This window comes from Labrus bergylta, chromosome 11, assembly GCF_963930695.1.
Source record: "Labrus bergylta chromosome 11, fLabBer1.1, whole genome shotgun sequence".
In the NCBI taxonomy this organism is placed as follows: Eukaryota; Metazoa; Chordata; class Actinopteri; order Labriformes; family Labridae; genus Labrus; species Labrus bergylta.
Window position 1 is genome coordinate 21,489,786 of NC_089205.1, and position 24,396 is coordinate 21,514,181.

Genomic DNA, 24,396 nt, shown 5'->3' on the forward strand with positions numbered 1-24,396 from the left:
GAGGTTCTCGGGGTTCAACCCTGTCGCGCAATAAAAAAAAAAAAATTAAAATTAATAATTTGAGCTCACGTTTATTCGAGACGCACGTCACTCTTACGACGCTACATCTGACCTCTCGCGAGAAGAAGTGCAGTTTCCCCCCTGCCAGCAGTGTGGCGTGTGAGTGTGTGTGTGTATGTGCGTGTGCGTGCGCGACAGAGAAAAGGAAAGATGGCGACGCAGGAGAGCGAAGCGACTAAAGCTACCGTGAGCAACGGCGAGGTAAGAAAAAAAATGAATGACACTTTTATTATCCTGTTTTCTTTTCATATCCAGGTGAAGGGAGTCCTTATAGGTTTGTTTACGCCTCGAGTTTGGGGGTCCGTTGAATTGAAACAAGTTTAGCAGACGTTACACGAGTGACGTTGTCAGTGCCGGTTGGTTTTTTAAAAAACGACCCCCCTCCTCCTGTCCTGAGATATGTCGAGAAATACATCCTCTTAGCAAACCAATGGACGGAGTGAGATCAGCTTCGGCGGTCAGATCTCACCTGGAGACACAGACAGTGAACAGATTTAGTGTTGTACTCTCAGTGTGTGAGTCGACTGACTGCAGCAGTGTGTGCGTGTGTGTGTGTGTGTGTTAGTTTTATCACAAGGCCTGAACCTGAGCGACGCAGCTTCACTAACCAGGCCAGTCTCAACCAGCTCATTCACATTTAAAACCCCTTTTTCTTTTACCCTTTTATTCGCATTTGCATTTACACCAAACAAAATGTTCGGCCTACAGTATCTCTGTGTGGTTACCAGCGCAGTGTTTCACCTGGCAGGTCATTTTAAGACTGACAGGTTAGATGGAGGTGTACTAACCACTGCAAAATGCTGTCTTAAAAATGTCACAATGGTAGTTGATTGAGGTGATTGAGGTGATTAGGGCGGTATCTAGCTGGTCATCATTTCCCCTTATGATAAAATGCATGTCACAGGCTACCAGAGGTCAAAGTGAGTCATAACTGTGTCAAGGCAAACCTGCTGAATCTAAAGTCTTTGGCGAGGCAAGCCTAAACAATTCAATTGGTACTGTAAACCACAAACTACTACTTTAACAGGCACATTGTAAAGCTGTTGTTTTGATTATTTATTACCGTAATATTTGGTGTCTTTATGACATTAAAGATCAAGGCACTTTACCTGAAACTTCTGCCGTTTGACTTATAATAAATCAAAGTATAGTTAAAGATAAACTTTATTAATCCCCTGTGGTGGACGGGAATATAATTATTACAGTTAGTTAAAAATCAAATCAAACATATTTACATCAGTTAAATAAGAAAATACAATAATGGAAAATTACACAGTAACTACTCTGGAAAGAGTTACTGTTATTAAAAAAAACAAAAAACCACACACAGTGTGTAGCATGAGGTGGTGATGCTGTTTAAGAGTCCGATTAAACAGGAGGTACAAGGACGAGGTACAATTTACGTTTCTTTGGACCCCTTTATAGATTAACTAAATTTAAGCGTGTTCTTGCCTCTCAAATGTATTTCAGTTTCAGTGAAGTCACAAAGCCAAGCAAAGATTAATCCCTGGAAATCTTCAAAAAAAAAAAAAAAGGCCTTCCAGATTACAATAAGTCTCTTACAATAATCTGGGTTAGAGCAATAGTTGCAATATGTGAAACAGGCTATGATTCTTTGGTGTTCTTTAAAAAAAAAAGTGCCAAAAGTGCCATCGAGGGATCTGGAAAACCTAAAATAACAGATCAAGAATGATTCGGCTTCAAGAGAAAAAAAATGTCTGGCTCCGTCACGTCAATTAAATGGCAGCAAACAAGTAGTAGATACTAGGGCAAGGATACAATGTGACCTTAGTGTCGCTTTAGTCATAAAATGACTTGGTCCGGACAGATAAAGCCGTTGAAGCTAAAGAGATAAAGACCTGCTGCTAGTGGATTGGTTTAGGGAGATTTCTGTGGTTTTATTAATCCAAATAAAACACAATTAAATTTTCTGCTTTGTACATTTTGAATTGAATTGGCCTTAGCACATGAAATATTATGGCCAATGTTTGCACGTCTCAAATAACCTTTAACTAATAAACACAGAGCACTTTAATTTGTCCTTGTAATTAAAGTTGACAGAATCTTAAAGATGATCTTTTATGTAAATAACTACTAGCTAGCAACCTACACTATTCATTGTTATTGGCTATAACTACTTTTTGTTTCCTCCTGTAGTTAACACTCACCATATTTTGTAAACATTACAAATGTCCACTTCTCTGTGAAAGACTGATTTCTTTGAACTTTTTGCCCTCTTCCCGTCAAACACACACATTCATTAGTAATCCAGGGTTAAGCATTTGCTCGCTGAATGGGGGTTAATTGTTAATCCTTGTTCAGAGTGTGTAAATTGTAAATTATTACATTTAGCTACAGCTGTGAACCTGTTTCTGTAATTAGCATTTTGGTCATCTTTCTGTGTAATGATTATTTTTTCGATCCCACTAGGAGACAGAGAGCCATCTCTCTTATGTCAGTGTTGGGTCTTTTTAACAAAACAGGACATGCTCTCTAAACTATACTTTGAGTAACTTCATTGGCAGGAAACGTTGTGTTTGTAATGCTTTAAGGCAAGAAGCTTATATTATTTTAAGGCCTTTAAGGAAGCCTGTGTAAATGTTACAGCCTGCTAAGCAGAAAGCATTTTCACTCTCAAGTGTTGTGTGATTCTGGAGGCCAACCTCTGGTCTCCCTTGTGTTGGTGACAATGGGGGAGATTAGATGTTTAGATAGTCAATGAGTCTCATGACTTGGCATGGGCTTGTGTATTGTGTCATTTCGACATAGTGGCCTTGCTGGGCCACAATGAAGCACAGATTTAACTGATTATTTTTAATATCCAAATATATTGCTTGGAAATCAAAGGAGTTTGTTATAAATACACAAAGCATCAATAAGTGCAATAGAGTAAAATAGAGATTGATTAACACTTGGCCTTGAAATGAAGTTTTATCTTGAGTAACCCTCAGTAGCACCACTAGTTGTTTTAAGATGTTCTGTAAAAAGAGTGTACTTATCTCTCACACCTTTTTGAAAGTTTGGCTGTATTTTGGTTTGAAACCAACCATTACAATTCAGGGATGCAATCCAATACATTTCCATACTGTTGGTGTCATTCTTATTGCAAAGTTTATTGATATGGCATCTTTCTCAGAGCAAGGCAAAGTGATTCAAAAAACTTTAAATACAAATATGAACAAAAGAGTAGTTAAAGAGAAACGATACACTTTAAAAAACAAAGCTATACAACATTTGTATGCATTCAGAACAGTAGGATCTGCATTTGTACCAATGTCTCTGTAGTACAGACATCACAACCCGTTTTTTATCCGTGTACAATGCAAGAATAATTAGAAAAATAAGATCATTTCATTTTATGCAACTTAAAAAAAATTGATTGTTTTTTTTTATTTTTATTGATGCTGTATTACAAAAGAAAATGTTAAAATACTCAAATTCATAAAAAAAAATCCTCAAGGAAAGCGTAAGCATGAGCCCTGTCTGTTTTCCAGAGGCTCATAAAATGTCTTGATACAATTGAATTTGTCTGAGCAGAACAGCCTAAAGTCACATTGATTCAATTTGTATAACAAATGAAAACAGAAACAGAGTATGTTTTGCTCTTCTTTGCAACATGACTGACGTGATAGTTAATAACATTTTCTGCTAATTCCCAAACTGGCATGTGCTGTTTGCCAAGCACGATTCATTGCAAAGTCCCATCTTACATTTTTTGAAAATGTACATATGTCAGTATTACCTCACTTAAATCTGTGATGAATTGTGTTTATTAGTAGCCTCTTCTAGACCATACATTCTTAAAACTGTACTGTATAATCCCTGTTTTAACTGGAGATTACAAATGAATATTTACCCTGCACATATACTGCATGCTCTGCATCGCTAATCACGCTGAGATTTTAATAATAGCTTCATCTAACTTGGATTGCATTTTTTTTAAACAATGATAATGTGTTGTTTGATTGCATACCTCATCATAGGACCCAATGGCTTCTCCATCTTTGTGGCTTTCCTTGGGCAATACTGACCCTTTGTGTGTGTGTTTGTGTGTAGGTGTCGGTGAGCAGCAATGGAACTGCTGCAACAACAGATGACCAGACTGTGCAGACGGCTGAAAATGCACAGGATCCTCAGCAGCAGCAACAGCCACCTAATGCATGGCAGGTCATTAAGGGAGTCCTCTTCAGGTGAGTTTTATTTCATTTTGTCTCTTAATCTTGAAAACAGCCCATCGATAGGTCCTTCTCATACTGTGTAGTAATTATTCACAGATGTGTGATGTGATAAACAATGGTGGTATCAGAAAGCCATTTACAAATGGCACGTTAACAGGAAAATTGTGCAAAACAACAGTGAAGCTGTGGAAAGTTCACTCTTCATCTCTCCTGTGCAAACTGCATCATAAAAGAGCAAGGCAAATAACTGAATCACTGACAGTTTTTCATTCCCGTTTTGTCACAGTCCCAAGGGAAAATGTTCACTCTCAGCTCTACAATGGTCAGGGTTTTTAGTAGATCTTTAATTATTTTGATTTTACAATATTAATTGTTTTGTCCACTGTATGTGCTTGGTTGTTTATTTGATTGGTTTTCTTGGTTTAGGCAAGACGTTTCTATGCTAGTCATTTGGCAGCCGCTTAAGTAAAAGAACAAGTCCATTTATTAGATGAAAGTTTGTATCTGAGGAGTTACTCTGTGATTACCCTGCTCTTAGAATGGGAAATATCTCTCATTTAAACAGGATTGTAAATTTAGGACAAACAGATTTCCTGCCATCATTTAGACAGTTCAACAAAATGATTACGATACAATTGTCTGCATATTTTTTAACTTCTTTAATGGGACCAATAGAAACTCTAATCATATACAAATTATTTGCCAGAAAATGGGGTATTTCTGTAACAAATTCTATTATCATTTTGACTGCAGTAAATATACAAAGTAGATGTATAATTAGTCAGTTTGACTCCAAACAACCAAAGAGGAAGTATGCATGGAACAAAAGACATTTCACACAAAGGCAGGTTAGTAATGAGACAGACACTATGTAAAGATATGTGTGTACTTGATATGGTTTATGTGCCATAGAGTTCACACAGGTCGCTAAATTCTATTTAGTCCTTTTGACATAATCACTGATTTATGTAGGGAAAAAGGGTGTGTATTCTTGTTTGTTTCAAGTCTCAATGAAATGCAGTTAAACTGGATACAGTTCAATCAGATATGCTTCCTCGTGGTTTCCCCTCTCTTAGGAATCTGAAGAACAAACGTGTTTTATGGTATTAGTCTATTTTCACACATTAGGCTCAATAGACTCATCTCTCCTGCTGTTGACTGTTTTTATATTTTTGTTCCCTTTATTTTTCCTCTGACTCTGTTTTCGCCTGTTCCTCCAGAATTTTCATAATCTGGGCGATCAGTAGCTGGTTCCGCCGGGGGCCGTCCACTCCTGACCCCAGCACGCCAGCCGGGGCCCCCAGAGTACCAAGCAGGAACCTCTTCACCAAGGACACCCTGATGGTATTACACACACCCCCCTCACTTAGTGCTTTATCTCCACAGTCAGCTCTTCATTAAACCTTTTTAATTGAATTTAAGATGTTCATTGTTGAACAGTCTTCACAGTATGATCCCCTGAAGTATTACAGGAGCAAGCCACTGTTATCGCTCCCTTTCAGACGACTCACTGCTCTCCCCTGACTCTGTTATATCATAAACACTTTTTATATTCTCACCTGTCCTGCAGGATCTGTACGTGTATGTGTCCCAGGACGAGGTGTTCTCTGACTTCAACAACACAGAAGCCCTCTTCTGGTTCCACAGGGACCTGGTCTACGGAGACTGGGCCACGGGGGAGAATGGGGACGGCTGTTACGAGCAATATAAGGAGATGGACATCCCTGAGGTGAGGATGGAAGGGAGTTAGCAGCAAAGAAATGTTTGTGATGAATTTGGCAGATTTTTAATGTATTTGTGTATCACTTTTCTTTCCTTGTTTGGTGTGCTCCTGCAGAATGTGCAGCAGAACGGGTCACTCTACATGCACGTCTACTTCACTAAAAGTGGATTCCACCCAGACCCAAAACGAAAGGGGCAGTATCGCAGACTGGCAACAGTTCATACAACGAGAAGTAAGCGCTTGTGGAAAACAGATTGTAAACAGTATATGTGATCTTTGTATTTGAACTTAAACCTTACCTTGTTCACTGTTTTTAGTGTTGAACAAATTCAAACGAAGAAAGTTTATGAAAACCAAGAATCTGCTAACAGGAGAGACTGAAGCAGATCCTGAAGTGATCAAGGTTGGTTTTATTGTTGTTTCTTTTTTAAAGTTCTGTTTACTGTCAGTACAACCAATCAACTAGTAGGTTAAAAGAAATAGCAGAAATACTAAATTGGTTTTGAGATTATTTTAAAAGGTCATAGTTATAAAGTGAATCCGCCTGAGAGCATTGACGAGTTGATTTCTACTGTTAAATGTAGCAGTTCATTACCATCATGCATTTAATGAAATGTTTGCTCACAGCGGGCTGAGAGCCACGGTCCAGTGGAGATCATCTCTCACTGGCACCCCAACCTCACCATCAACATGGTCGATGACCACACTGCCTGGGTTAAAGGCTCAGTACCTCCTCCACTAGATCAACGTAAGCTCCTCCCTCTGTCCTCTGTTTGACAATTACTGCACATTGATAATCGGTTTAAAAGGCCCAAGAATGTCGATTTGCTGTTCGCCAAGACACTCTTGACACTTTTCTGCCTTCTCTAACCCTAGATGTCAAGTTTGACGCAGTTAGTGGCGACTACTATCCCATTGTGTACTTTAATGACTACTGGAACCTTCAGAAGGACTACTACCCCATCAATGACACCCTGACAACACTCCCACTGCGCCTCAACTACTGCCCGCTGTCCCTGTGGCGCTGGCAGCTCTATGCTGCCCAGAATGCTCGCTCTCCATGGAACTTCTTACCAGAGGACACCTACGAGCAGTCTGACGAAGACCAAGACTCTGTCAAGGTAATCGATATAGGTCACAGAAAGATAAATATTTGTTGGTTCAGTGTTTCCCATGCAAACACAACACTTAATTACTAAAAAAGTCATAGCACGGCAAGAGAATTCAACTGGTACGTCCCTCTCGTCTATGCACACGTCTTCCTACATATGCACTCTCACATTTATTGACCTGATGCATTCATCAACATCATCACGCTTGTCACTCAGCAGAGAATAACAATTTAAAACGTGTGTATGTGGAATAACCTAATAAACATGTGTATGTTAAATGTGTATAAAGATGTTTAGATATTTACCAGGTTTTGAGGATAACATATAAACTAAGATGTGTTATCTCTATAGCTTTTAAATAAAAAAACTCCCTTTGTGTAGGTGGCGCTTTTGGAAACCAATCCATACTTGCTGGGACTCACCATTGTTGTCTCCATTGTGCACAGCATCTTTGAGTTTCTTGCCTTCAAGAATGGTAAGTTCACAGCAGCAGGAGTTTGTTTCTTTCAGTAACAAAAGGACAATTTTCCTAGTGTTGGTCCACCCTCAGTTTCCGCTTACCGCCTCTTCGTCCTCTTTTTCAGATATCCAGTTCTGGAACAGCAGACAGTCTCTGGAAGGCTTGTCAGTGCGCTCCATCATATTTGGCGTTTTTCAGTCACTGGTGGTGTTGCTGTACATACTGGACAATGAAACCAACTTTGTGGTGCAGGTCAGCGTCTTCATTGGCCTTCTCATTGACCTGTGGAAAATCACCAAGGTTATGGACGTCAAGGTAAGTCACAGCACGATATGCTTCCTTTATGCACAGCAGGTGAATGAAAACTAGTACTGTACACCCTGGATGAGTCTGAACACTGTACTGGCTCTAAGATAGACATAACATTTGAACTTCCTCTTATACTGTTATGATTACTAAGTAAACAATAATGTTTTGTGTTTTTCAAGTTGGACAGAGAGAACAAAATTGCTGGAGTATTGCCAAGATTGGTATTCAACGACAAATCGACATATGTGAAGTCTTCAACCAAAATCTACGACGATGTAAGTTTCAGTTAACCTTAGAGAAGTGTGTCGGGTAGAGGGGTCTGATAGTTCCTGATGTTTTGTACAGTGAACGACCAAGTGTCTCTTTATGCCGGCTGAAACTCCCTGTTGGAATTATAAAATCACAAGCAGGTTCTCCTTCAAGCAGTACAACAATATTAGTATTTCATATGTTGTTTGTTACTGTCTCTGATCATTTCTTTTCCTTGAACAGATGGCCTTCAAGTACCTGTCATGGCTGCTCTACCCTCTGTTTGGCTGCTATGCTGTCTACAGTTTATTGTATGTAGAGCACAAAGGATGGTACTCATGGGTACTCAGCATGCTCTATGGCTTCTTGTTAACCTTTGGTAAGTTTGTATACTCCTCATCTGATCCTTCTATCACGTGTGATGTTTGTTTGAGGAGAAAAATTGTTTTGAATGTGAGCACAAAAGGGAGAGAGGTGTCAGTTTTTTTTATTTATAATGATTTATTTGTGTGCAGACTGTTTTTCCATTGGTCTGCTTGTGTAAATGAAATGATGCAGGGGGGACTAGTGGTGGTTAAATTCACAGTGCTCATGTTTCTCTTACGTACAGAATTAAATCACCCGAATGTTTTATTATTAAAGCTGTATTAATGCAACAATCACGTCTGAATTCAAAGTACTGACTAGAACAGCGACTTTCAGAATGTCCAAAGTTAGTATGGATAAAAATAGTTTTCTCTAAAGACACTGAGATGGCTGTTGTTTTGAATCCTGAGTCATCAAATAGGATTGTTTTAAAATATGAAACAATCAGATGATGTTTAGAAGTAACGTAGAAGAAACTGCATCTATGATGAAGGTCTGTAGTGCTGCACAGATATCCTGTTTGACAACACTTCTTTAGTCAGATAGACTTTAACATCTTTGTTTGGTCCCGTCATGGCTTTATAGTTTTTCAGTGAAAATAATCATTGTTATGCAAAGATGAGCTTTTCCACTTATTATGGATCATAAATAAATGTTATTGGTCAAAATTGCAGTAGGAATTATATCCATATTCCATCTCACAGATTTTCTTTGTTGTGTCAGCTTAATATAAACATCTTCTCCTCTTATTAAAGATTATAACTTAGACCTTACATTTATTTTTTTTAATTTCAACATATTTTCTTATATTGTTCTTATTCCTTTTCCTGGATCGTTTTCTATTCCATTTTCTAGATGTCTTTATTGATTGGATTCCCTTGCCGACACATTGTGTCCTGCAGTGTTGATTGTTTCTGTTAATCTATTTTAAAGGCCAAAGTTAAGGCTGGTTATTATTGTCTCTCTTAATTACAAGGTCTGTATATGGATGTACCATCAGCTAATGTTTTCATAATTGCATCATGCTTGCATATCTAATTCCCAGGAGCCTCTAATGTGCTGTATAATAATAGACTGCACGAGGGCACTCTCAGTCATGTGGCCTGTTGTCTTATTTACTGCCTCTGGGCTAAAGCTGTTTATGTCATCTCTCTCACTCTGTCTAATTTTGATTTTCAGGTTTCATTACAATGACGCCACAGCTATTCATCAACTACAAAATGAAATCTGTGGCCCACCTCCCATGGAGGATGCTCACCTACAAGGCTCTCAATACCTTTATTGATGACCTGTTTGCCTTCGTCATCAAGATGCCCATGATGTACAGGATAGGGTGTCTCAGAGATGGTACGCCTTCACTTCACTTAAATGTTCATTTATGTATCTTTATAAGTTTACTTACCACTATTAACAACTTTTTACATTTAAGGACATTTTCCAACATTTTCACGAGGAGCGATTTTTGAGTTTGTAGCTTCATGATGATGCAGACACATTTGAGTTGACCCTAGAAGAACTGCTAAAATCAGTGTCAGGTTTGGATGTCTCTCATAGCATATGTTGTAGATGATCCTCAGTATCATCAATGTCAGCTTCTACACCAGTGTTTTTGAAGATTACACTGTTTTTCACCAGCTTAGGTTCATAGATGTTGCTTATACAAACCAGTACAGATATATTTGGCAGTTCCTTCTCTGTTAAACATGATGAAAGGGCAATGTTCTCATAAGCTTCACAAAACAGGGACAATGCATTTGAATCATAAATAAATGTAATCAAACTAAACTCTGTTCCTCTCCTCTCAGATGTGGTGTTCTTCATCTACCTTTACCAGCGCTGGATCTACCGGGTGGATCCAAACAGAGTCAACGAGTTTGGCACCAGTGGAGTTGAGCCGGTTCCGGAGAACACAGAAGCGGCAGATGATGCTCCTGCTGCAGCTGCTGCCATCACAGACAAACCAGAGGGGGAGAAGAAGAACGATTAAGCAATTTGGTGCCCTTGCCTGCCCCCCCACCCCCAAACCCCGGCCCTCACTGTTGGGGCGAAGAGGACTTGTGGATATCAGGCATGGAGGGGAGTCATTGTTTAGCCGTCATGGATGCCACAACAAAAAAAAAATGCAGTCCAACTGTTCCCTCTTGATTTCTGTGCTGATCCACAAAGAATCATATTCAGTTCTAGACTTTGGTAAATTCTTCTTTCTGTTCCCCGCCTTCTCGTTTTGCAGTTCAAGTGAAGTAAAACAAAACGTGATGTACTGTATTCTGTATGATTTCTGAGGGTAAAATGTCTTGGAATAGAAATTGGAAGGGGAAACGGGTCACAGTAACACAACTAATTTTTTTTCAGGGAAGAACGAGGCCTCGTGAGACTCCTGTTCTTTGTGTAGAATACTTGTGAATTGTTCTTTTCATTCCATGTGAGTAAGGTGTTTTCAGACTGTCTGGAAACAGGCGAGTTGTACTGGAGGAAACTGGAGAGACCCTGGACCATGGCGGATGCAGAAAAAGAGACAAGATGGAAGACCCTACAGAACACTCCCACGAGAGACTACTACCCTCAATTTTTAACAAATGGTTATTGTTCTTAAGTTGAACATAAAAAATAACAGCCTTGTTGGTATTAATATAAATATATTAATATTGTCAATGAATTAATTTTTGTTTACCAGTCACTGAAGCATTCTTTTGTATGTCCTCAAACTGTACAGAATCTTGGCTTGTCATGTTAATAATACCGATGTCAGAACCGTCTAAGAGTAGCTAATTTACCAGTCTAATTTTTATTTTACTTCCTCAGCTGGATGTCTGATTTCCAAATTGTTTCACGCTCCAAATCAGGTCACACTGACACAGTGGAGACAGGCCTGTACTGGAAGAATGACAGTGTCCTGTTTTTATTTTGAGTGCTGTTGGTTCCATGTTGGTACATAATACATTTTGATTCATTCATGTTTATAGTAAAACTTAAGTGTGATTTAAAATGTTTATGAAAAGCTTTGTTGATTTTAGTCTTTGTTTCTAATTTACATATCAGATTGGTTCAAGAATTAGATTTTATATGTTAAGGCTTCTTCAATCTTTATTATGGACACTGGTAACTAAATATTGTGATGAGCAGGTTTGTTTGTTGTAAACTGATGATGGTCAAGGGGTCTTCAGGGCTGCTATTTTTTTTTTTTTTTTAAGGGTTAGGTACTCGCATACAACTTTCTCTCTTGAAAAAGTGACGCGAGCTCACGGAAATAGTTGCACTGGAGTGCTCTAACTGTTTTTGTTTACTCATCTTATGGGTTGAGAAGAGGCGTGGCTAATACATCTAATAAATGTGTAATATATGTAAGGGGGGGGATGAGAAAGTAAAACTAATGCAGACCCAGGAAAAGGTATTTGCACAGCATCTTTGGTACAAAAACTGCTGCTGGGATGTCTTTTTTTAATGGAATTTAAAACAAAACATAAATCACAAACTATGACAAATGTAATTAATTTGGTAGGAAACGTAGAGCCAGCATAACACGGCTAAAATACTGCAGAGATCACTGCTCAAGCAGCCTGTCTCAGACATCAGAATCACTTCAAGAAAAATAGAAAACACAACATTTCCTTTAGGTAACATCTGGGTTTATTAACTATTTGCAACTCAATCTACATAAAGCTTTTAGCATTTGATATGGATCATACTTTGACTCTTTAGTTCTCTCTCAAGCTCTAACCCTTTCCTGTAATTCATTTATTTATTTATTTTTTACTTAAAGCTGAGTCACTGCTTCCTCTAAATGCATCTACTTTCGCTTTCCATTTCCTTTAAACTGCCTGTTCTTTATTATACCAGTAGATGTCCCTGTTCCACTTCATAAGCAAGCAGACTAAGTTGGCCAGTTGACGGCTGAAAGAAGTTAGAAATATACGGCACATATTGTTTGGAGTATGTCCTTTATTAGGGGCGGTTACCAAACGTGCAGAGTGGTCATTGGGCACTTTGACATCATTATTTATTTTCAATGAAATCAGGAATTTCCAGATCTAGAGTTTATCTGATCTGCGTCGGGATGATGATTTCAATCAGGAGGCATTTCATTTGTTTTGCTCTTGCTGAGACTGGCTTGGATTTAGTTTGCAAATTTTGATGTGATGCGTGTGTGCTTGTGGTTATGTGATGAAGCCTCATTTAAATAACTGGCAGTTTCTGCCGTAAAGTCAAGTGTGAAACATGATAAACAAATGGAGGAGGACAATATTTTTTGCGGTATTAAAATGGAAAAAATCTAGGCTATATAAAGGAAAACTCTAAATATGTATTTTTTTTTATCTTTATATAATTAGTAATTTCTTAATAAGATTACAAGTACCCCATTAATTCTGGGTAGTATACCCTTATTTTTAGAGGCAATACTATTTAGTTATGTTATTCATAAGTTATTATTTTGAGAAAGTTTCTCATTGTTTTAAATGTACTCAGTCATTACTTTGTGAAAAAGACTCGGTTTTGACTTTCCGTATATAATATTTATTTTTGAGGTAGTCTACCTGCGGTTCTGAAGGGGGAGGGGCTTCAGGTTGAGCGATGACGCCATGTCGGAGGGGATTTCCACGCCCAGAAGCAGCCTATCAGAGCGAGGCTGTTATGGAAACTCAAACGCGAAGCAACTCTCTCTTTAGACATTCAACACATGGCAATAACGCTGTTAAGTAGCCTGCCACGGCTTGGTACAACTCCCTGAGCTCGACTACAACCTGGCCAGTTCTTACCTGAGCTGTTCTCTACAACCGAATAGAATTTGGACCCCGGACAAGACTGAACCCTGATATCCAGTTCTGGAAAGAAGTCAAGGACACGAAGACGAAGTTTATGGTTTCTAAGGACTCCTCACATGAAATGAAAGACATGGACATCCACAACGGGACCTGTAGTACGTGCTTAGTTTTAATCTTGATGTGTGTGTGTGTTGTGTTGGTGTGTGTTAAGGGTTGACATCATCACAGGGCATGTGATTTGTATGCAGCCAACACCCATTCCCTGGATGTGAGCGCGCACGCTCGACCGGTGTGTTAGTTTAACCAGTGACCGTGTTCTCCGGTGACTTCATGCCCAATGCGTTTGTTGTTGTCGTTACAACAGCTTATGGATTCGAGTCGTGGTTCAAATGCCACTTAACAAGTAGAGGATATTCTAGCTTAGTGCCATTAAAGCTGTCCGAATTAAATTCATTTGAGACTCTTTTCCGATTTTTACATCTGTTAACCACGACTTCTTCGCGTTCAGCTGAAAATCACCATTACACCGGTGTTCTGTCGAGATGTGCTGCCTTGTCGAAACGTTCTACCATGGTGCAAAACAATAGCATAGGGCCTTAGGCTATCCGTATCCCCTGACAAATAATTAAAAACAAAACAATTTAGCCTATTGCTCACTCCACATGCATTGTCAGAGTCTAAGCAGCAAATGCTGGTACTCTATTTTCGAAAGATTTCAGGGAAAGTGTATCTTGATGGACAATCATCTCCTATTAAAAATGTCAACACTAACCTATAGAATCACTTAAAAACACCACTACTCGCTGCATTTGCACTTTAAGGAAATAGGAAGCACAATTTGATACTCTGTAATAAAACCTTCACTGCTCTGCTCTGTGTGCAACTTCTACATCCGCAAAGCTCTGTGTTTATTCTGTGTTTACTAATTGTGGACTATTCTGTGTTTCCCCTCCCACAGAATCAGGGTTGTCAGACTTTGGTAAGTGTTGCCTTTTTTCTCTCCAATTGACATAAAGTGGTGCGAGTTGTTGCCAAGTGTGACAGACGATAAAAAAAAAGAAGAAGTTGACTTCTTGATTACAATTTGCTTTCCTCGTCTTGTACTGTATGCTTCTCACAGAGCCTCTGGTTAATATGGAGGCACTGAAGTGTAACACAAAACATAACAGGCAACAGATCAGTAAAAACTATAAAAAATATCATATTTGTTTTGAGTTTTTGATTTATTATGCATTACTTATATTCATTGTATCATATAGTGCATTAAAGGCTTCAACATATTTGAATTAGTTATCATCACTAGTCTATTTTTTATTTATTATATTTCTGTTTTTTCACATTTGACTATATACTTTTTTATTTTTTTACTTGATTATCAAAAATGTTGATTCATTCTTCAGCAGATGGGTAATGGATGAATTGTTGACGATTTTAATGACTGTTTTAGTTCATTTTTCTATTCTGGAGCCAGAGAAGAGGAGCCACTTTCTTTGTTTAGATAGCACGTGTGAGAAACGTAAACCCCCACAACTTACATGAAATAAATATAATATCAATAAAACATACTGTACATACATTAAAAAAAAAAAAAAATCCATGAGGAGTTTGTTTTTCTTGACATTAGCTCAGTTGTTATATGGCATCGACAGTAATATAGTGCCCGAAGTGCAGTTTTACCTGTCCTGTAAATCTCTTATGTCAGTTAATATGTGTATTTGTTTATTGGCAGACCTCATAGAAGAAATCATCACAGAGTATGTACCCCCCCTCCCTGGACCCCCTCGGCCTCCTGCTGACCTCTCTGACCACCCGGGGGTCCAACAGCCCAGGCTGGTGCCCAGAGGAACAGCATGTCAGGTGTGTGGGAAAACATCACTGGCCATGTTCTTATACTGATATTAAACATTTGTTCCAGTGTAGTCATTTGTGTTGCTGTGGTCTAATGTGGGGTCTGACTCTGTAAGCAGTTTCCTGCATGATGACTGCTGGCCTCACTCGGGGAGCATGAAGGTTAGAAGAATCAGTCATGCACAAATACAGATCATACATACAGACAGAAACTTTTCTAACATATATTTATATAATTACTGTTAGAAAAGCTTAACTTGACCCCTTTTCTCAAAACAGAAGAAAGGGTTTGTTTTAGAGATTAAATATATTCAAGCCTTCTCTCCATGTTAAAGCTTTCCCCATCTTAGATAAATCAGACTAGATTCAACTGATAAAGAAAGTCTATACTTATCTGCAAAGTTTCAGAGAATTCATAAACTATTAAAAAAAATCTTCTTTAACTGTTTCAGTTTATCACAATGTGACAAAAATATTCCAGAATCTGACAATTTGCTTCTTTTTTTAAATAATTAAATATTTTAATTGAATATTTTAAGTTTGTTTTCTTTTACTGTTGGTCCAACAAACCAGTCAGTCAACAAGCAACTCCATGATGATACTTTGCAATTTAAAAAAAAAAGATGATTTGACATTTGAGAGGCTTAACAGTTAATAGTTAATCAAAACAGCATGCACACCTGTCGTTAATTGTTGCATCATTAGATAAAAAACTTTCAATGCATAAATATTTATTCATACGAGCATGGACTCTTGTCGCCTCATGTAACTTCTGAAATATTGTAAACATGAAACACAACAGCAAAGAGAGCTTCAGTTTTTCTTCCTCTCTGCGGGATGTAACAAGAGAAGACCGCAGCTTCAAATGGACCACTTTTAAAAGATCAGATGTTGCTGACAGAAAGTGCAGCGTAGCACATGTGAAACATGGACATGGTTAGTTGTTTTGGTTTTGTACAGAGTACGTGGTTTACTGTTAGAGGGCAGATCAGGAGCGGGGTAATCTGATAAGACTGCAGTGACGCTGGAGCCTGCACAGACGGGTAATAATCAAAACAGTCAGGCACAAACAGACAGCTGAAACTCTTTATTATGTCTTTAATATGCACTAGAAAGTGCTACATTTGGGTGTAAGTACAGTCTTTGAGGCATGTGAGAGAGGCTCACACACCTCCTCAGCATGTCTTTGTATAGGAGGAGACTGAGAGAGAGAGAGAGAGAGTGAGTGAGAGAGAGAGAGAGAGAGTGAGTGAGAGAGAGAGAGAGAGAGGAGGAGGAGGAGGAGGAGGAGGAGGAGAGAGGTTGGTAGAACTGTAATCTAACTCCTACTTTCAGTTTGACGTCCTTTCTGTTTACTAGCCAAACCTACTGGGGGTTGAGGGGTCACATTCTTCGTCCTGCTCGGCTTCTCTGATTGGTCGATCCACGTCACTTTGGGCTCTTCCTGCTTCCTGTTCTCTGGCTCGTTTCGGCCTGGCTTTTGTTTAGCTCTGGAGTTTTTAAGACTAACAGAAAAGCCCAGGCTAACATGCTCGCAGACACATGATCTCCTTGACAGCAGAAAGCTGAGGCTCGACAGGATATGATGAATCATGATCTCATGCAGAGGCATCACCCTGGATCTGAGTTTTAATGAACTCTGAGCCTGATTAACGGCAACACCAGACGATCTGAACTTCTTTGCTCTCTGCAGGTTTGGTTAGTAAACAATTGTTAAACTTTTGCCTCAAATAGAGCTCAACTTAAGTGTGTGTAGGTTTTTTATGAGGTTAAACATTGTGCTTGTGATACTTTTTTTATTTCTTTTACAACACTTTAACGCATGTGACTGGGCTGATCGAGAGAAGAGAGAGATTATGTTCTTCAGGAACGGAAAAAGACAGATGGTCTGTGGTGTAACGTAAAAATGAGACATGAAAATGCAAGAGGAGGAGTCAAAAGAGCACATGGTTAACTCTGTGGACTGATAGAAAACACATGTAGGAAGGGAAAAAAAACATGACTCTTTTTAAGTGCTGCTGTGATGCAGAATTAGTCACCTACATTGTCCCCTGCTGTAATGGATGTTAGGCACCTTGTTGAATGCTGTTCATGTTTGATGGACGTTTCCTTGGTTAAATTGTAGTCTTTAGTGACAGATCTTTCCCTCTTAAGTAAAAATATCAGTCCAAGAATGTAAGAGTATGTTTTCAAAGTTGAGGATTATCAGTGAAATATACTGAAAGTACTGAATACTTAATAAATGTCTTGTGATTGTTAAATGAATACATTTAGTTAACTATATGGTATGGTATCATATAGTTACTACCATACCATACAATAAAATATGATGCACAATAGAATACATCTTATATTATTCAATAATTATGAAAATGCATCCATCCATTATCTATACCGCTTTTCCTACTCGGGGTAGTGGCGGCCGGAGCCGAACTCAGCTGTCATTGGGCGAGAGGCGGGGTCACACCCTGGACTGGTCGCCAGTCAGTCACAGAACTGACATATAGAGACAGACAACCAGTCACACTATAATAATAATAATAATAATAATGATATTATTAATAATACATTTGATTTCTAATTTTAAATAATTATCAAATTACTCATGTATTGTTCATACGAATTGTAAAAAACAACAGATTTCTACTTTGAAATTGAAGCTGGGTAAAGTTTAGCTTCTTTTAAAAAAGTTTTATACCATTTGGTAAATCACTACTTATTGATGATTTAGGGACACCAGATAATGACGAGGAGGTTTGAGATACATAATGAGGTTATAAAAAGTCGTTTGTATGTGTTTTGAACTGTCATGTTCTTAAGTGTTGCCTGTTTTTGTGTGAAACATTCGAGGCTCAAAGAGTGAAATGACTCTTTGGTTGAACTGCTAACAATTCACAGACGTCTGATAAATGACCGGGGAAACCGAAACTAGATTCAGTTTTTCAAAAGGGTCACAAGCCAGAAGGTTTAGCAACTCCTTGATACATCTTAAAAAGACTCCCTAAACAAGGTTAATCATTTCTACTCGTTCTGTAAAATCATAAACTGAAATGTAGCCAGCTATCAGATGAATGCAGCGGTGTAGCTAGTTAAGTGTCCAAGCATCACTTTTAGACATTGTGAGTATTCTTACCGCTTAACGATCTGATAATTTGCGACCCGTTTTAGCCAGTCTGGCTTGATAAAGGGTCTATTTGTAAATGAGCGTGTTAAAAACCTTGCTGAGAAAGACAGACGATTCTGACTGTTGTTGATGTAAACACTGAGATAAGACAGTCTGTGTGTATTATTCTTCATTGTTTTAGAACGGTGTTAAAAGGAAAATGAAATGATGATTATGACATTTCTGGCAGAATGTGAGAGCATTCTGCTGTAGATTATGTCTCTGTTTAATGTTTTCTTCATTTAGTGTTATAGTTTTTCTACCTTTATGGAAGCTGTCGACCCCATTTGGCGTCATTAAGCTAAAGCAGTCAATGAAGTTGTGTTACTTGTGTTTCCTCCACAGTCAGCCTGCCCTTTCCCCCAGCCTGTGCAGCAGTCCTGCAGCTCCAGAGAGATGGCTCATCCTTCCCAAAGAGCAAGTTACTCCAGGCGGAGTCGAGAGTCCTCGTGTTTGCAGGGCTCCAAGAGCTCCGGCTGCATTTCTTCCCCCAACCGCGGAGCAGACACAGAGATGCTTGAGCGGATTTTGGACAAACCCAGACTGGTCGTGGTGGAGGAGCCCAAAGAGAGAGGCATGCGGTTTCGTTACGAGTGTGAGGGACGCTCAGCCGGAAGCATCCTGGGGACGTCCAGCACTGAAACCAACAAGACTCAACCTGCCATTGAGGTAGACGCATTACAGTTGAAGGGTTTTTACTGAGACAGTTTAGGAGTGTTTCAACCACAGTTTAATTTGTCTGCAGAATACTCTTGAACCCCCCCGTCTTAGCCTGTGAGTGTGGGGTGGAGCACTGAGGATGTGGGTTGTTACAGTCAATAAGAAAGTCCCCACAAATCCAAACTCGATTGTGGTCATAGAAAGGCAGATTCCCCCTTGTGTGCATACTAACAAACACTACACAGACACTCCTATTCACTAACACGTACACTGCACACCATGAGGGTTACATAACCTGCATAACCATCTGCGGCTTATTTTGATCTATAGCTCATCAACATTTCTCACTTTTCTGAATAAGACCTCTCTCCTCTTATTTCTGTGTCAAAAATAATTATATTGCCAAGTTGCAACACTTCCTAAGTAATAAACTAAACAAGAATTTTGTGCTGCTTTATTTGCTCTGTGGGATGATGTGTTTATATTCTTCTTCTTATCTTCTGCTGTCTTTCAGATTCAGGGTCCCGTTGAACACTTAAAGAGGGTCACAGTCACCGCTTCCCTGGTGACCAAAGACCCCCCACACCGACCACACCCCCACTGCCTTGTGGGTAAAGACTGCCCCAACAATACAGGAATCTGCGTGGTCACGCTCAATCCTCACTGCAGCCGACGTCACAGGTACACCTCGTTTGTCTCTTCTGTTAACACGTCATTGTGTCTTATTTTTCAGAGACTTATCATCATCGTTCTTTTAAACATTATCTCCTTCTTTATGCAGCATTCAAAATGTCCTAACACATTTTTTCCTCTTTCCTTTTGCAGCTATGCTAACCTGGGTATTCAGTGTGTCAGGAGGAAAGAGCTCGATGTTTCACTTGAGAAGAGAAGAAATCTAAAAATTGACCCCTTTCAAAGTAAGAAGCACCCTAACAATGTTACTCACCTCTCCCTGCTTCCAAACATTTAATGATAAAGAATAATATTGTGTTTTTCTTCACGGTTGATTTTGTGTTTTTTTTTTTCCACTGCTCAGCTGGCCACTCCAAGGGCATTGAAGACATGGACATGAACGCTGTGCGTCTGTGTTTTCAGTGCGAGCTTGAGTGGGACGACGGCAGGAAAGACAGTCTGAGCCCAGTCATATCCAACCCCATCTATGACAAGAGTAAGACCTCACCAAACACACACCTAAGACTTTTTAACCACAATAAAACCAGCACAAATAAAAGTACAACTACTGATTGTTGCATGTTTTTCTTTTTCTACAGAGGCTACTACTACATCACAGCTGAAAATCACCTGTTTGAACCTTAACAGAGGCTCGTGCGCGGGAAAGACAGAGATCTACATGTTGTGTGACAAAGTGCAGAAAGGTAAGAGGTACAACTTCAGCTCACAATGCACAGACACAAGCTCAGCGGTGACTACAGTAGATAAATGTAATGCATTCGGAGTGCAATGATCAGCTGTCCCTCTCTGAGCTCCCACGCCATCTTTTATAACTATGAAAAACATTTTCATAAACACACTCGGCACATTGTTACGCACAAGACAGCTGGCCAGCGCTGTGTCTGATCGGACAGAAATGCTCTGGCAAGAGGTATCGAAGATGGGGGTACAAGCAGTGGTGAGGTCGCCCCATCCAAGCGTAGCAGCAGCGGGCTGTAGAGGGAGGAGACGTGCGCACTATGGAGAGGAGTGCACCAGAAGGCACGAGCTGGGGGAAACACGTGCAGCCTGAGAAAAAGGAAATCCCCAGTTTAAAATACAATGTTGGCGAAATGAGGGAAATAGGAAGAAATAAATATCAATGTTGAAATTCTTTCAAATGCAGAGGCTGTGAATGTTCAGTTTTGTTGGCTAAAAATAGGCAAGTTTAATCACTGTGTTTCCTGCTGTCATTCCAAACATATTAACATGCTTGGGGAATAACGCGATCTGTATGCCTTCTTTTGATTGTGCAATAACAACAGCCTGTTGTGTGTAACACTGGTCTCCTAAGTTAGCACGTTCTTTTCAAAGGTGTTAAATACAGACACCGTCACAATCACCGCAATATTTGCCAGGCTTGGTAAATCGCAATGCGTGTACTAACTTAACTTGTTTGCATTTTCTCCTCCCAGTATTTTGCCAGCTAGGGCAGAAACGCTGCATATTGCATATTCATTAAGGCAAACGTACTAAATGGACAATGCGTGTTGTTTTGCTCATATGAAAGACGCGATCCTCACTGTTAGTAGATCAGATAGCACTGTTTTTTGCTGGTGGTATCAAGGCTGCACACGTTTTAAGACACGCAAACCTTTAATGAATCAGGCCCTATGTCTATGGTTATTACAGTCTGTGGTTTATTATGCATCGTGTCCTATTTTCAGATGTTCTCCTATGTCTCATATCTTTTAGTTACCCTGTGCTACTTTAGAAACTCATTTATGAAATGATGTTTGTTATATAGCTGATGAAAAGCGCTGGCTTTGTTGAATTTTTACTTTAAAAACATAAAAATGAGGATGAGAATAACCCTGTATTCTCGGCTTTGGCATTAACGCTTTACATTTTTCTGTTGATCTAAGACGACATAGAGATCATCTTAAGGCGAGGGTCGTGGAAGGCGAGCGGTGAGTTTGCACAGACTGATGTGCACCGGCAGATCGCCATTGTGTTTAAGACTCCACCTTACCAGGACCAGAACATCACAGAGGAGGTGGAAGTTAACATGTCCCTCCGTCGCCTCTCCGACCAGATGGAGAGTGAGCCAGTTTCCTTCACGTACCTGCCACACAACCCAGGTGAGATGTCCCGTCTGTGAGTTGAATTGAATGTTTCTTGGTTTTAAGGAGGATAACCGAAATATTTCTGTCCTCATGTCAGATCCATATGAGGTGAAACGGAAGAGAAAGATAAAGTCAGACATCAGCTTCAGAGACAAGCCTTGTGCAACAGGTGAGGACAGAACAATGTGTGTTTTTTTGTCCATGTAATGTTTCTTTATTCCTGCTTTCTATTTCTATTCTATTAAGTTAGATGTTAGATGACTCGGGGGCGGGGCGCCGGGTAAATGATACGTTGGGGCAAGTTGCAAGAATCACATGTCATCATCCACTGATCCATGTGTAAAGTTCCTAATAACTGCTCTTTCATCATGTTTGGAACTGGTTTACATTTTCTCAGTAACCTAATCTGTTTCTTCTCCTGCAGCAGAAAGTGCACCTGCAGCAGAGCAGCCCTTCCCCTTCCCACAGCCTCCGACCATGATGTCTCCAGATGATCGGCTCCGTGCCGCCCAGCCCGGAGCTGCAACTTCGGTGGAAATGTGTTTCAACGAGGTGCAGGACTCAAACACTGACAACGATGCCTCAGCCATCCTCAACGAGCTGCTAGAAAACCCTGCGTTAAAGGAAATATTTTCTGACCCACACCTCACCTCGTCTGTGCTCTCCAGCTTTGAGCAGGTGCCTGATGTCAGCGCCATGTTTGGCAACATGGATGTGAACTTTAATCAGAACCCATATGTTCAGGACTTTTCCCATTACAGCGACTGGCAGTTCAATATGCTCGTCAATGAAAGCCAGACCCCACAGACCAACGCACAGGACACCCCCACAGACATTGTTCATGTGAAGACAGAAGACAAGCTATGAGGGCGGAGATGGTCAGGATCATGTAGCACTTACACAACCCTTACCCTAGCCCACCACTTAAGAATGAGAGGATTGATTCCTCTCTTTTGTCCACAGTGTAAATAAGAAGCTTAGCTTTGCTCCAAGACGGGAATTGGGGAAACAGCTAGCCTTCTTCTGTACAGTGATTAACAGTCTTCCTCCCTTATTTTCTTGTGATTTCATGATTGGGTTCAATGACTTCCTGGAGTTCTGATGTCAACTTGACGCCCCAGTTAGGAAAGTAACTGCTTCATGCTAAGAAATGCACTTAATCCACCCTAACGTGAAGATTTTCCACATGACATTTTGTGCTATGAAACATGTCAATTAGTGAGTTAGTAGCTGTTTTTTTTGTGACCAATCTCTTGCTAGGCTAAGCTAACCATCTGCTAGCTTCAGCAACATATTAAGTGTACAAAAGAGGTTTCAATCAACAAATCAACTTCTCAGCTGGAAAGCCTGTTAGCGTGTTTCTCAAAAAGTCAATAATTTTCTATTACCTTCCTGAATATAGAGCCAAACATAGTTACATTGAATCGTAAAGCTAAAAGGCCGTCTCCAGAGGCCTTCACTGAGTCATTTGCTTTGAACTCTGCACTGTTGCCCTCTTACCAACGCAAAATCTTAATCATTGTCCATACACCTTGCTGGTCGAGGCTTTAACCATTAATTACATGTTAGCGTTAGTAAATACTGGCCAAGGGCTTAAAGTCAGAAAGTGATTTTCAGTGTCAGCGTGGAACTTTAAAAGATAAGTTATGTACATTAAATCAGGGACCACAACAGACAAACTTCCATTAATTGCTGTTTCTGTCAATCACAAGTGAAGTAAGACTGAAGTACCTGTTATGTAATATTTGTTTTAGGTGTGTTTTATTTGTTCCAGCATGGTTTATGGGAAACAGATGCACTTCCTAATAGAAAATGTCTGCAGCGTAGAAGGAATTCAAAACACAAAAATGTTCATAAGGACAGTAGTTTCATATTAGTTTTTCGGAGCTCTGGTTCGTTCATTTTCATTGTTTGCCGTCGCACCAGCTGGCTTGTTTAATGTTTAATCTACTAAAATGCAATAGAAACCAGTCCTGCTTGTATACATAGCTCTGTGTGTCAGTTCCTTTTGTTCTGTAGTTCACTTTCGTCATAAGTGAAGCCCGTCCCTCGCCACAGCACTGTCTCAATGTTTTAAAAATAATAATTAAAATGTCTGTGTAATTTCTGTCTTGTCCTTATTTCCTTCGAAACTGACTAATGTTTTTTTAATCATTCAAGAGGAAACAAAAGGATTGTCGAGTGACAAAATGGAAAAAGTCACCTCTGAATGTAACTATTGTTCTGCCTTCACTCCTGCCCTCCTCACTCACTTGTGAAAGCACTGAATCTTGGCAACCACAAGATGATTTCATGCTTTTCACATGTGAGCTTCAAAAGTCAGCGATGTCACAAGACAAACCAGTTTTGCCCCAGGAATTGGAGAGAAACACTTCCGCGATAACGTCCTTTGTTGTTATATAGTCACGTCTCTTAAATAATTTCCTCTAATTTGTTTCAGTAATCCAGGCAAAAACAAAATTCTCAACTTCTCCTTCTGTTGCGGTCACTGCTGAGGTGTTTTTTTGATCTCATGCTTACATGATGGGAAACTTGTATAATGCTACATCAGCAATCTTCATAGATGGGTCAAGGATTATAACCTTAAAATCACTGTGTGGAGTTTTCAGCTAGTTACGAAACAGACTGAAACTAGTGGTGCCTTTATACCGCCTACAAAAGCAAATGAGACCATCAGGGACACGCTTGACTTTTTCGATGGAGTAATTTTTAATGCCTGTGGCCACTGCTA

At 39.6% G+C, this 24,396-nt stretch overlaps 2 protein-coding genes across 4 annotated transcripts; both read left to right on the forward strand.

Moving 5' to 3' along the window:
- The first annotated feature begins 103 nt into the window (after window positions 1-103).
- Window positions 104-11,459, forward strand: clptm1 (CLPTM1 regulator of GABA type A receptor forward trafficking). The gene is made up of 14 exons (XM_020636180.3): window positions 104-261; window positions 4,117-4,250; window positions 5,459-5,582; window positions 5,809-5,967; window positions 6,076-6,193; window positions 6,279-6,364; window positions 6,589-6,709; window positions 6,838-7,082; window positions 7,455-7,548; window positions 7,658-7,848; window positions 8,022-8,117; window positions 8,335-8,470; window positions 9,637-9,804; window positions 10,263-11,459. The coding sequence occupies exons 1-14, from the start codon at window positions 211-213 to the stop codon at window positions 10,442-10,444; spliced, it is 1,905 nt and encodes a 634-aa protein (XP_020491836.1). The 5' UTR covers window positions 104-210; the 3' UTR covers window positions 10,445-11,459.
- Window positions 11,460-13,059: 1,600 nt separating this feature from the next.
- relb (v-rel avian reticuloendotheliosis viral oncogene homolog B) lies at window positions 13,060-23,768 on the forward strand. Of its 3 annotated transcripts, none has more exons than XM_020636203.3 (11): window positions 13,060-13,372; window positions 14,176-14,196; window positions 14,947-15,074; window positions 18,574-18,897; window positions 19,403-19,569; window positions 19,714-19,805; window positions 19,925-20,056; window positions 20,160-20,264; window positions 21,465-21,680; window positions 21,763-21,834; window positions 22,093-23,768. In XM_020636203.3, the coding sequence occupies exons 1-11, from the start codon at window positions 13,312-13,314 to the stop codon at window positions 22,530-22,532; spliced, it is 1,758 nt and encodes a 585-aa protein (XP_020491859.1). In that variant the 5' UTR covers window positions 13,060-13,311; the 3' UTR covers window positions 22,533-23,768. The 3 variants fall into 3 exon arrangements, with proteins under 3 accessions (XP_020491859.1, XP_020491858.1, XP_020491860.1); XM_020636202.3 differs by having other exon boundaries at window positions 13,061-13,372; window positions 22,090-23,768; XM_020636204.3 differs by lacking the exons at window positions 13,060-13,372; window positions 14,176-14,196; window positions 14,947-15,074 and adding an exon at window positions 16,426-16,763 and having other exon boundaries at window positions 22,090-23,768.
- Window positions 23,769-24,396: the final 628 nt, after the last annotated feature.